Source organism: Thunnus maccoyii, chromosome 1 (genome assembly GCF_910596095.1).
Source record: "Thunnus maccoyii chromosome 1, fThuMac1.1, whole genome shotgun sequence".
NCBI classification, from domain to species: domain Eukaryota; kingdom Metazoa; phylum Chordata; class Actinopteri; order Scombriformes; family Scombridae; genus Thunnus; species Thunnus maccoyii.
This window is the reverse complement of record NC_056533.1, coordinates 23,858,106-23,871,796: the sequence shown is the minus strand read 5'-3', so window position 1 is coordinate 23,871,796 and position 13,691 is coordinate 23,858,106. Positions and strand designations below refer to the sequence as shown.

General features: G+C 41.5%; 1 protein-coding gene across 4 annotated transcripts in view; it reads right to left on the bottom strand.

The window, feature by feature from the left end:
- Positions 1–13,093, bottom strand: part of fam189a1 (family with sequence similarity 189 member A1) — a 92,934-nt gene extending 79,841 nt beyond the window's left edge. For 3 of the 4 annotated variants that reach the window (XM_042390960.1, XM_042391176.1, XM_042391099.1), the window contains exons 1-2: positions 12,904–13,093; positions 11,614–12,051 (exon numbers count right to left, since the gene is read on the bottom strand). In XM_042390960.1, the coding sequence (XP_042246894.1) occupies positions 11,614–11,862 (249 nt within the window). In that variant the 5' untranslated portion in view covers positions 11,863–12,051; positions 12,904–13,093. The remainder of the gene's footprint in view (positions 1–11,613; positions 12,052–12,903) is intronic. The other variant, XM_042391023.1, reaches the window with a different exon arrangement.
- Between the last annotated feature and the right edge of the window lie 598 nt (positions 13,094–13,691).

Below are 13,691 nucleotides of genomic sequence, written 5' to 3'. Positions count from 1 at the left end.
AACCTCTAATACTGTGTCTTAAAATTCTGTATGCAAGAAAACCAATTTCATGTCCACAGTGTTCAATATGAGAACTATATAATGACAAAGCTGTGCTCAAGAAGAAAATTGAAAACATTAAATCTCTTTATGGCAAATAATTTCACAGCATTGCTTCTAAAACTATATTTTTTATCAATAGAAAATTGAACAGCTTTATATCCAAACTTAAGAACACAGCAGCAGAGCACTCTGTGATATTATGTGCTTATAATGAAATATACACTCTCTTTCTGTCTTTCTACTCTGACAAGATCACAGCACCATACATGCTTTGGTGCACAACCATGCATTAACACAGATGCACATGCACACACACAGAGTTTTTCATGTGGAGGCCTTCCTGCCTCTGATCCGCTCTTTCTAAGCACAGTTGGGGAATATTGATCAGTGCAAAAAAATGCATGTAGACAGCATATTTTTAGGTTTACTGTAGCACTGCAGTGCTGTGGTGTGGTAGTGATGGAGACCTGTGCTGAATAAGCAGCTTTAGAGTTAATAGAGTTGAAATGATTTGATGATGTGGTTTTTATGACTTTTTCTCTCAACAAAATGAAATATAAAGATGAAAGGTGACAAAGTACATACTGAGTAAATGATAAAATAGAAAAATCAGAAAAGCACTTGCTAGTAGATGTACATTTTAAGAGAGATGACATTACTTGCTTACAAGACCTCTTAAAAAATGTTTTAGGCTGAAATGGGTTCTTCAACTTGTTTGGACAAATCAAAAAGCATGTCCTCGTTTCTATGACAGAAATGTCACAGTGCAATCCCGGAGGAGTTTGCACTCCTGGAGCCACAGTTGAAACATGTGTTCTACTGAGACGTAACCTCCAGGGACAGACACAGTGGGTTGGATCAAAAAGAGTCTATATTATGAAATGGTGGGTGGGGGATGAAGCATACTAACCGAGATGAAGCTATGCGAAAAGAAATACTCTGAGCTGGAGAGGAGGAGGGAGCTGTGATATCAACCTGAGGGAGGGACTGATGGCCCGAGGAGAGGCTGGCCTCCTTCACGCTGAGCTAACACCCACAGATTCCCCATCATCCCTTGCAGCGCAGGATCAAAATCAGCAGCAACGTCCTTCTTACCTTCTAGTCTTGTTCTCTCTCATCAGCATAAATCCTTTCCTCTCTTTCTCATAAGGCACATTTTTAGAAAAACCCAAACAGCAAAAAAAAAGGAAACCTGTGATTTACAGAAGAAAAACAGAATCTCCTACAATACAATCCAGCCCCAGGACAGTTTGATATAAATGAGCGTTTAGTACTATTCCCTTTAGCAAGAAACAGTGACGAAAAATCGATTTTCTATTTCCAAAATGTGCAATGTCATTCCAATGCACCACTGCAAAGACCACAGATACTGAACGATGCCAAATGTCTCTACAACACCACAAAGATACATTTATCTTAATAAGCAAGACAGCAGTATAATCAATTTAGATTATATAATAATTACACAACAAAACTGCAACACAGGTGTGCACAAAAATGAGAGACAGAAGCAGAGGTCATGTTAAGAAATAGAACAATGTTTCTACAAAAGGAACCTCAGCTGTACAGAGAAAATAAGATCCCCACTCCTGTCTTTTCTGGAGGCTTTGGTCTTATTAAACTCTCACCAAAGCTCATCTAAAAGGCAGGTCAATCAATCCTTTCTCACACACATGGGCAGACACACATATACACACAAAGTCCTTGGAAAATGTCCAATATGTTCATACATTAACTGTTCAGCCCGTCTCCCTGTTGCCATCTGTATTGATGAAACAACAGCAACAACAGGAAACCACAAGGAAATGCATCATTCAGGCTATTACCAGTGAAAAATGACTTTAAGATTATGCCTCCAGACTCCACCGAGAGACAATCGCGACTACATTATATGTGACAAATCTGATCACTGCTAGACGTTGAATGATTTTGTGTGTGTGTTCTGTACTGAATGTCCAATGCTCCCTCTGATCTGGTGACCTTTTGTACACCATTACCTGCTGTTAAAGGCCTGACCAGCGACCTGGAGAATTTATCCTCGAGGCTCATTTATCAAAACAGATCCACCTTGTTCCCCAGTTCCACCAGGATGTTGGTTTAGTCTTATTTTATTGATGTATTCTCGCTGTATTTCAGATGGTAGCAAGAGTCCTGACGTCACCTTGTCAGGACGTATGAGCTAGCCGCTGTTCCTCTAGCTTCTATAACTCAATGTGATCTCTGTTACCAGTGTGTGAGGCCTCAGTATGCTTCAAACGAACCACATCTAAAAAGGCAAAAGTGTTAATACCTGTTAACAAAAAAGCCTGCCATGATAAAGAGGAGGGAGACATGTTAAAACAGACAAATGGTGCATGCTTTCCGACTCCACGTAGGCATTCATGGTGTTGCACTCTGTTGTGCACACAAAAAGTGATCAAGTGAGGAATGAAAGAAACTTGAGAGAGAGACGTTCAAGTCCTGCATACTTTCACACCCCTGCATATCTGGCCAATCATGCATACATGACGTGAGAATGATTGTGTCTTTGTCTCTTTAAGAAAGTTACAGACATCATCCAATTCCACCATAGAAAAGACGTTTTCGGATGCCGACAAGCAGACAAGCACTTCAACTGACCAAGTTAAAGGACTAATTTGTTAGCATTCAGAAAACTACAGTCCCCATGATGTTTTACTGTCACGGTAGCATTTTATATGTCATTGTGACTGTTTCTTGACATTTAATCCACCAATTCTCTCTTCTAATGTGACCTTTCTCACTTTTCAGCTGTGATCTCTGCCGTCTAAAAAGACATATTTTCTTTCCTCCCTGTTGCTGTCTGAACTACAGCCACTCTACTGTATGTCTGGTGGTGTTTAACCTGCGATGTTCAATGTTGTTCATTGAAATCTGGTAAAACAGACATACTAATAAATAGCAATATTAAACCCTTAAAAATGTACTATTCCCATCTAGACAAACTGACCCAACTGCACATTCTGTTAAGTAAGGTTATGTTATAGAGCTACGGTTCTATATTTATATCCTGTTCTTATCTAAAACCTTTAATGAAGTTGCACCTTCAGTCTCGTACTGCCGTGCAGTTATAATAAAGACATTCTAACCTCTTAACCAGCTTTCAGCACAGTGGTCGACTACTTTTCTGAGGAAGTTGGGGAAGAAAAACATTTTAGAGCAAAAAAAATGTTGTGACATGGTTCTCTCGTCTTTTTGTGTTTTCTGTTACAGAGGTGTATCTGCAGCCTGTGGCTCTCTTGATAAGAGCAGCATGACACAAGAAACGCAAACAACCACCTTGTTGCTCAGCTGTCTATTCGCCTCTGTGGTCTGCATTCAAACAGATAAAAAAAAAAAAAAGAAGAGGTAGACAACCAACCTTTATGTCTACTATAGCTACAAATAAATACGCACAAGCACACATTTACACCCCCCTGACCTGCCCTCCCACATGCACAGACTCATAAAAGCACCAACCAACACAACACAGCAGATAATCACAGAACAAAGGGAGGCTCCAGTCAGCAGGCTTTCCCATTGATCAGCTATAGAAAGCAGCAGGGAGGGACGACAGTCAGCTTTGTTACACCAGGAAGAAATTAGAGCTCAATAGCAGGTACAGGATAGAAGTCAAACAGAAGTGGATGTCTGCCACTTCACTAGAAGGTAAAACTCTCCTTTCAGTTCAAATAAAAGATGAGCCTGGATCATTAAGCCTCTCTTTCCTGCTGGATTTGACATGAAGACAGTTACAGAATAAATGTAAACACAGGTGTTGTATAGGTGTGTATGTAGCACCTGTGAGTGTTTTTCCCCCTCAATGCAACACACTCATTTCATAAACTGACAACAGAAAAATGAATTCTCGTGACAGATTCGCCTCCGGTTGTCTTCTGTTCCATTCGCTGCTCTGATCTCTCTGTTCTGGTTTGGCTCTTTCCCTGTGAGCTCAGTTCAACCCTGTTGGCCTTTTCTATTCAACAGTCTGCAGGCAGACCTGCTGGCAGCCGGGTCGAGGCTGTTTGTAAAGAAGTGCAGCATCAAGCATTCTGTCAGACACATCCCGGGCTGCGGGTCAGACTAACACACGAGGCACACTACAAACAAGAGCAGGCGTAGGAAAGAAAAGGAGGATTTATGAGAGGGGTCTGTGATGTATGCACATACAAATATATGAAGCATTCAAAACATAAAACAATTTCCCCCAAACGCATGACCTCGTCTCTGTCTTTCTCTGCTGCTCTCTCTCTCCTCCCAAATGCATTTCAAGGGTCCGCTCTGGTGCAAAGAGACGTCCAGAAAAACAGAAAAGCTACAGCTTTCATCACACAGCCAGCTTCACTCTCCAAAGATCAAAATGCTGCATAATGGAGGCTATTTGTGGGTGTGTTCAAGCATGGAAGTGCATGAAAATATGAAAGGGTGTGTACACAAGAGGTGCAACGCAATGTGTGTACACATGCGTGCAGAGACAGATATGTGTTTGATCATTCTGGTGCATTAAAGATTATTTTTAAAAAAAGGTCACAAGTTACACTTTTGATTTTCTTTTATTTTCAGACGTATTCAATGTAGCTGAAAGAACATAAACATCAAAGTCCACGCCAACAGGAATTCAGCGGGAAAAGGCAAAAACAAAAGGTCACAAACTGCCCTCAATACCTAGCTTTTCATCAGTCCTTCACTTTCATAACACGTTCATTTCAACATGTAACATATTTTACATGTCTACACGTCATGGTTTGTCATGCCTGCAAAGTGTGATGGTAGCAGTCAGATTAAAAATAGCCATTAAAAAACATGTGGGCATGTTGTGAGAAAATGAAATAATTATATATCCCGGCTTATTAGATGGCAAAATCATTTTTTTTGACAACATGGATCCTAAGTGGGCTGCATTTTTTTTGACACATTACTATTATCAATCTCACAGTCGGACCTTGGGACTACTGGCTAGAATCTAAACTGTTGAGAAGAAAGTGGGCTTATTTTTGATATGCCCTCTATTTAGTCTCCTCAAAGAACACATTAAAAACACATATTACATCCACTCCTTCTCCCTTATTGGAAAATACATAATCTATGAATATGCAAATATTGTTCACTTCAAAAGTTAGTTAACTAGAGACAAGATGTCTCCTACTTGGCTGAAAATTCAATTCTCAGTGCACTGGAGGTTTCAGGTATCTACTGTACATCACACTTGTGTAAGTTGCATACTGGACCATGATTGGCTAGTTGTGGTGTCATCATGCTCAAACTCAAATTTAAAGACGAGCACAGAGAAACTTTCCTCCCTCACCAGATGAACAGGAAAACAGCCTTCTGGTGTCAAACTCTGCACATACATCATTCAGACATCCAAGCAAAGAAACAATAAGCAAAACATTTCTGTGTGGAGGGGGACTTAAATGTGTTCAGATCTTCCACAGCAATACAACCCCACTTATCTTTTTTTGTTGTATTTTACCGATGACAATATGTGGTGGACGGAGAATAAAAAGATTGGAGAGAAAGAAGGGATGACACGTAACTAAAAAAGGGACTTGAATCGTTTAACACGGCGTGTTACAGGAGAAGCTCAGATCATCCTGTTCCCAAAAATATCTAATACGGTACAAGTGGACGGAGGAACGAGATGAGGCAGAAAGTCTGGATGAGACGCCAGGATGTAACAGCAAAGCACATCTAAGAGGGGAATTAAGTGAAGTTGACAACTTGAAATATTAGAGCCTCTCTGGAACACTGGTGATCCTCTGTGTGTGTGTGTGTGTGTGTGTGTGTGTGTGTGGTCCAGGTATTCCTCACATTGTGGGGGATGTAAGTCTGTTTACACAGCCATGTTGTGGAGACTTGCCTCCATTATGGGGACAAAAAGCAAGTCCCCTTAACGTAAATCATGAATTTTAGGGTGAATCATTAATTTTAAGGTTAGTTCAGGGTTATATTAAGGTTAGTCATTAGTTATGTGGTGGTTATGGTTAAGGTTAGGATAAGTCTCGAGGAAATGAATGTAAGTCGATGTAAAGTCCTCGGAAGTGATGGAAACATGACTGTGTGTGTGTGTGTGTGTGTGTGTGTGTGTGTTATCACTGATTACCACGGAGGCTCTGCATCCTAACTGCCTAAGATTTCCTCTTTCCTTCCTCAAAAAAAAAAATCCTCTTTGAAAAATGCTCAGGGGCAGGATGCACTGGAGGGTCCTCAGAGTAATGAGTAGCAGCAGGCTGAGTGCATACTTACTTATTATGGAAAGGTGCAGCAGGAAAGTGAATTACAACTGTTCAGTGACACCTCGGTACAGGCTGAGCGCTAAAACTACATGACATCATCACACCACATAGGCCTGCTTTAAACACAAGAGTAAGGTCACTGCAGAGATGTTAAAAACCTCTGACAAGTCAAGTAAAAATGAAATTAAACACAAGTCTGATGATTGATGGGAGTCCATCTAATTAGCTGATCAATATGAGATTTAAGGCAGGCCGGTCCAGCCGTGAGCGGTTTGGTCTGAGAGCAGGCGTGCTGACCACGCTCTCCATTTAATCTAAACTGACGAGAGATGAGTAAACGGGCTCAAGAGCCACGTCCTCCGCTGACAGCTGGGAATAAACGGCTGCATCAAAACAACAAACAGCAGAGTGGAGCTCAGTGTCGAGTCCCGCAATGATGCTTTTTGTTGCACTGTTTGCAGCATCAAACATAAAGATCCTGTGGCTTCTAGACAAACTCATGACTTGGTTACATAATGTGACTTAAATATGGTCACAATAACAAGCTTTTTCTCTCCACCTGGTGTCATATGAGAGGAGGATTTCTTCTGTGATTGCTTTGGATCAGTTCACTTAAAATACAGAACAAATAAATACATTTGTTGAATATACCTTTTGTGTCTAGCCGTGAAAATAGTTTTGGTTTTGTTGACCCAGGTTTTGAGATATCTGACCCTAAACAGAGTTGTTGTGTTTGTTTACGTTGATTAATGTCATTTTTACCTGCTGTGAGCCGCACAATGTTCCATCCACTTCCACTGTATTGAGTGTTGAAGCAGGAATCTCAGAGATGAATATCTGGAAATAAAACCAAAAATATCTGCCTTTGCTGGATACCACTGAAGGTAAGTGAAAATTTTGGTTGAACTGACCCTTTAATGATTCTCTGCACCCTCATAAATGTTCTATGGAGGTCTGACTGACCTCAGTGTGGATTTTGACACAGAACTGAGCTGAATTATTAATACAATAGCTCTTTACACACATGCTGTACTGTCAAAATCATGTATTTGTTCTGATTGTGACAGCTTTTACTTAAGATTAGCAACTAACGTGTTGTATTTGTTCACATTTCAAACTGCAGCAGGTCTGCATTTTATTAGCTGCATCAAAACTAACAAGAACACAGCAGCAAGTTCCTTATTACTGCGAGGAAAACAGCCTCAAGTTCAATGAGTGACACCAAATGGTCATAAATTAATTTAAATAGAAATCAATGTGTGTCTTGATTCAATAATATGCTAATCCACGCTAATATTTGATCGCTTAGCAACATGTATTTTAGTTGTCATGGCATTTAAATTGAACACTCCTTTTAACAAATATTTGTTGGCTAATTATTCACTACATTATATTACATAGTGTTTATTTTTGGTCCTAAAACAATCACTATGATAAAGCTAAATAAAATGTAGTAAAATCATCCAAAAAGCAAAGCAAATTAAAAGCTTCATGCTCATTTGACATTGGAGTGGAAGGGCTGATATTCACCGTGGAGGAAGAGAACGGCTACCAATTACATGTAACACTTCTCCTCTCTGCTCACTTTGATGTTATGAGTCATGAGCGACACCAAAGGCAAGACACTCTGATAGTCCCTCAGTATGCCAGACAAAAACCACGTCAGGATCCAGTTTTATTCATATTAAAACAGATAGAAAGCCTTTTATCAAAACGATGACGATTTCCAAACCTGTACTGCAGACGGCACTTTGAAGTATGAGTGAGTGAGTGAGTGAGTGAGTGAGTGAGTGAGTGAGTGAGTGAGTGTGCGCACACGTGTGTCTTAAGACCTGTTGCCAGGATACTATGTTAGCCTAATAAGGCAGTTAATTAATGATGATTCACTCCTTTTGATGGCTTTACATATCCACATATTGTTAAAGTGTTGCTGCAGAAAACAGAACCAAGCAACTAAACAAACACATCAAACATTTAGATTACTTGTCTTCCTCTATTTAAAAAAAAAAAAAAAAAAAAAAAAACAGCTCTGTATTCCTCATTAAGACTAAATGAGAAAAAGCATATGCAAACATTTATTATGACAAAAATTTAGTGCAGCAACAGCTTTTCCTGCAACAGATCAGATACGTTCAAATCCAAAACCTTCACGCTAAAAATCACCAGCGCTTTACTCAATAAAAACAAACTGCTTTCGTTCGTTTTGCAGGTACTTGATCATAAACCAAAAATAAAACTTCATTTGAGTACCATGAACAACTGGATAAAAAGTCAGGTGATTTGTGGGCCACGAATGTCTGCACTAAAACTTTATTCCAACATGAAACTTTGTCCTACTTGCACACACACACAAAGACACAGAGAGCCTCCCACTATGCCACAACAGCCCACTGCAAAACACTTTGTCACCTTCTATTGAAACACACACACACACACACACACACACAAACACATGAATGCCAGGGCAGATTAGTGCAGAATTTGCTGACGCTCGGTGCTTGAATACAGCAGAGGAAGCTGCCTCACAACAAACACTAAGAATACTATCTTAAGCTGCCTTTGTTATGGAACAGTCTGTAGATATGGGATGTTGGAGTGTTACTTTTAGAGAAGCTGGTACACAATATATCATCACTCCTCTTCTTCCACAAAGCCAGGAGAGCGGGGGAGGGAAAAAAAACAAAAACAGAAGACACAGTAAATCCTTCTCTGGATCTTTTTAAGAGAGGAGAGGAGGAGAGGAGTCTTCTGGGACAATAAAAACTGATATACAAAGACAAATAGCATCAAAATCTACTTTCAATTTGTAAATGATGCAAGCAATAACTCCTTTTGATGTATTTACATATCCACACATTTTGTCTCAAGTGTTTTTAATTCTCTGTGACAGAAAATGAGAGAGGAAAGGAGAGGCAGTTTGTACGTTCGTGTATGTGTGTGTTTGGACGCTTGGAACCCTTCCGAGCTTAATTCATGGAGATGAGGTGGACCGTAATTTGTTCTGCATGTCAGCCGCTGACAGCTGCAGCGGCCCTTTGGCTGGCTCGGCCACGTCGTTTCATTTATTGGCCAAACCTTGCAGTGCGGCGTGATTCACAGCCAACGGCATGCAGGTAAACCTGCTGGCAATCAGTGCTGGACGGAGCAGAGAAAGGCGACTGTATGCCGGGCCTCGTGCAAGTCTGAAGCCTCAGAGTCTGCACCGCTCATGGTTAGAGCTCTGCGTCATCTTTTGTCACCTAAATTACATCTACAGGAAGTGACTGTGGCTGGCTGCCTTGTCTGCTGAGCTAAAGAGTTACAGCAGGGGTGTGGGATGATTACAAGCTTCTTGTTGGGTGCGAGCAAGACGTTTGTAGGATTAGTCTCTGTTGGCCAGGCAAGTGTGTGTGTTAGTGTGAGTGATATACTGTCAAACACACGACTCAGAACATCAAAGCTGCAAGAAATATTTTTGTTCAGTGTGTGTAAAAATCAGGATGAGGGAGACTGAACCGTTATGCACTGAGGTTGTTAGGTGGGATACATTTTTCAGAGTGTGTGTGTATATAGGAGGAGGAGAGACAGCTCAGCAGTGATTGCCTTCTCTCGCCGCGACCATGATGAAATCCCACAATAGCAGTCATCACGCAGAGATCCTTAATGACATCCCACAGTGACCACACACAAACTTAACATAGAATTGCAAGGCTGTGGATTTGTCTTATGTACAACACAGTTTTCTAATCAAATCGGCTGCTAGACACGTCTTTCCAATAACCACAGATGCTGCATTTCCTGCTATTATGCGTTGACAATTCAGACCCAACTCCAGGTGTCAGAGTGCTGAAAAATATATATTTTCTAACCTTATTGCCTATTGATTGTAAGTAAATTAATCAGTGGAAGCTGCCTTTTTGTCTGACTTTGTGCTCATACTGTGAATAAGAGCCTTGTTGTAAATTTGGAAAGAAAGAAAGTAATTCAGAGAAGTGTGGGGGGATTTTAGAGCTTTCAGCTTTACAAAGAATGACTTCCACTGTCTGATTGCTTGCGGGCAAACGACTCTCAACACCAGAGTCTCCGGATGGAGAGCTGGTCTCAACCACATTATCTGGGTTTTGGCGCCACTGTGGCCGATGGTTCTTGCTGCTGCCGATCACTTTGTTTTCAGTACCTGACTCAGACTCGATTCAAGTACCAAACCTCTGCTGGATTACATCCAATACAGTCTTCCTCTCATGTGCCTTGTCAGAGGATATCATCCCAAGCTGTACATTTTTGAGCAAACATAGCTGCAAAGCAGTAAAACAGGCTATTAAAGATGTTTCCCCACATGTGTTGGTGTCAGGACACAAAGTTGCAGGTTTTGGTGCACAAAAGGTAACAGAAGGTAAGATGAACGCAGCACAACAGGCCTGAAACACAGAAGCTTGTCCAATCAGCCTCAGGCTAATCATGTATGACCTTTGAACTTTGACCCCTGTGGTTCCTTAATATGCCCTTGTAACTGTGCACTCCCACACATACAGGCACTAACACATGCCCTTTCTCTGTCTATCTCTCAAACATACACACACACACACACACACACACACACACACTGTCCTCCCCTCCTCCCTCACCCCTGCACTCTGCCCCAGTGCCTCTATAATTAATGGACCAGCCCTGCTCGGGGTATCTGGCAGGAAATCAAGGAAGTGCGCATTCATAAATATTTACAGAAACAACCATGAAAGTTTCACATGTAGAAAAACACAGCGTCTCAATGTCGATTCTCCCCAAACATATCCTACTGTTCACAGAAGAAGAAGCACTGTATAGTATTTAAAAATACACCCCTCCTCTTTCTCCATCTTGTGTGTATGTGTGTGTGTTATCACCGATTACCACAGAGGCTCTGCATCCTAACTGCTTGAGATTTTCTCTTCCTTCCTCAAATAAATGCTCTTTTTTCATGGCAGCGTCAAGCCAATTAGTTGAGCTCTGCTTCCTGAGATGAAAAGGACATGACTGGACATCTTTGAATCTCAAAAATCACTGGATGAACTAACCAACAGTACAATGTGGATATAGGGTATTAAAAGTATAGGTTGATAGAGGTCATATTTTATAGCAATTTTTGTCTTTTATCTACATTGAATAGCCTATAAGACCAATATACAGACATAATATTCATATAATTTCAAAGGTTTTAGGGTTAATACTAAGAAATAATATGTTTCCATCATATTCCCATTGATACTTAAGTGTATTATGATTTCATAATTAGGTTGCTACAAGGTTTTTCTTTTAAGCTGAAAACCTCATTAATTCATGCCACCAAACACAAGCAGCACTGTGTGATTGATGTACTCACAGAGAAACCTGCCCAGAAGGGGCAGGAGTGCCGGACCCTGGGTGACGTGGTGAGAGCCAGAGCCGCGAAGCTGACGGCCAAGATGAGACTCCCCAGGACCATTTGAGAGACCCCCAGGGCCAGCATGATCCGGGTTCGGGTCCGGTACTCCCTCAGTCGAGACAGGCTGCGGGACAGCGACGCCGGGCTCAGGGACCCCGGGCCGCCCATACCGCTGCTGCCGCCGCGGGGCAGCGCGTTCACCGGCATTGTCACTCAAGGGTAGCCTACCAAATGTAGCTGTGTCCAAAGAGGGACAATAACATCCAAAAAGAAAAGGAAAAAAAAGCAGAATCTGCGTGTTTGAGCCTGCGATGTGATGGTAAACGGTGTAACTCGAGGTCAGTGTCCGATGTGGATGATCTCCATCAATTAAGACGCTCTCCAATTAGAGATGCGCTGCAGTGGATGGGAGGAGAAAGGTGAGAAGAGAGTGGACTGGACGAGACACCAGATGTTTACCATAACAGACGCAGCAAGCGTGCAAATTTTCAAGTCCATATATACCAAATAAACCGCCTGACTTCTCTTTGACTGTTCCGGCAAACAACCCATTCCTCAAAAGTCAGCGCGTAAAAAAGGCAAAAACCCCAAAACGTATCATCCTGCTGTCAACCAGCCTTGCACCATTGTCACGCTGTCATGCTCGCCTCTGCAGGCTCCCCAACAACTCAAAGAGAGAGATGAAGCCTGGATAAGACGCGTGAATCAAAAAGGTGAGAGACGCAGCAACAACAACAACAAAAAACCGTCCAAATGGCTGAAAATCAGGCAGAATCTTGCGGGTTTTTTGAGGGGGGGTGGTTGTCTGAATATCCGCAGTTGTGAAGGAGCAGCAGCGCTTCTTCTGCGAAGCACCAGCCGTGGTTTTTCACAGACGACAGCAAATCTCACAGCCAGGACAGGAGATGCACACTGCGTATTGGAGATGTGCCACTCTGCGCGACTGCATGGCGGCGAGCTGCGCGCAGTAGTGTTTTACTACGATAGTGAAGGAGGGGAGGTGGGCTCTTTACTATCAGGCAACATCAGAGGAGCTGCTCGTGATTTGTTACCACTGCTGACGATGCAGAGCTGGAGGAAAACGTGGTAGAATTTCGACGGACATCATAAGGATGAAGTGTTATTTTTCAGGAAAGAGTGCGCAATTATGGTTTAAGCTCCTTATTCTTACATTTTTTACCATTACTGTATAAATTCTACTGAGCAAAAACATTAAAACGAGTAAGATTTAAGTTCACGTGAGTTTACCTTTTATAAATCAAACTTGTATATGACCTCATCTGCAGCCGCAGTCTCTTGCAAACGCCGCATCAGGACATTTTCGCCTGCATTGTCATTGAACATTGGCTCTGTATCATCTGGCCGTCACGCACTGAAATTAAGTCCATATAGGTAACAGGCGTCATAATGCGACACACCTGGTGAAGATGTTTCCTGAGAGCTGCAAATAATCACACAGGCTGCACGTTATTAAGTAATTAGTGCTCATTCAAAAATGTCCCCGAAAGCCCCTATATTGTATAGTTGTGGTTCACAGCCCTGAATCAAAGTCTGCTTGTGACGTTTAATTAATTTCAGGTTATGGTAATGAGTTATGAGCAGTTTAACCAAAGAGGAATTAATTTAAATTAAATTATTTCTGCAAGTCTGCAAGAGGTGAAAGAATCCAGTATTCCTCAAGAAAGAAGACAGAGGTCAGAAAAAAATAAACATGTTCTTTCTTTCCTTCATGTCTTTAATCAGCTTGTGACCCTTCAGATTTATCTTGACCTTCATTTGTGGGATCCTCACTGTTTTAGCTTATATAAGGTTCCTTAATCTGTTTGTTCCAGCTAAAATAGACACTGACTTTCTATAGCACTCATTTAAAAAAAGAATACATTCAGGAATACTTAGTAATTTATACTGTATTATAGTGATTCTCTTCTGGGAAAAGTGTTAGCAGAGAAAGTCAAATACTGCTGAATGACTGAAGTATTTCTGACCTTGTGCAGCTCTCATTCAGAGCTCATCTGCGCCACCTGGCTGCGGCACCT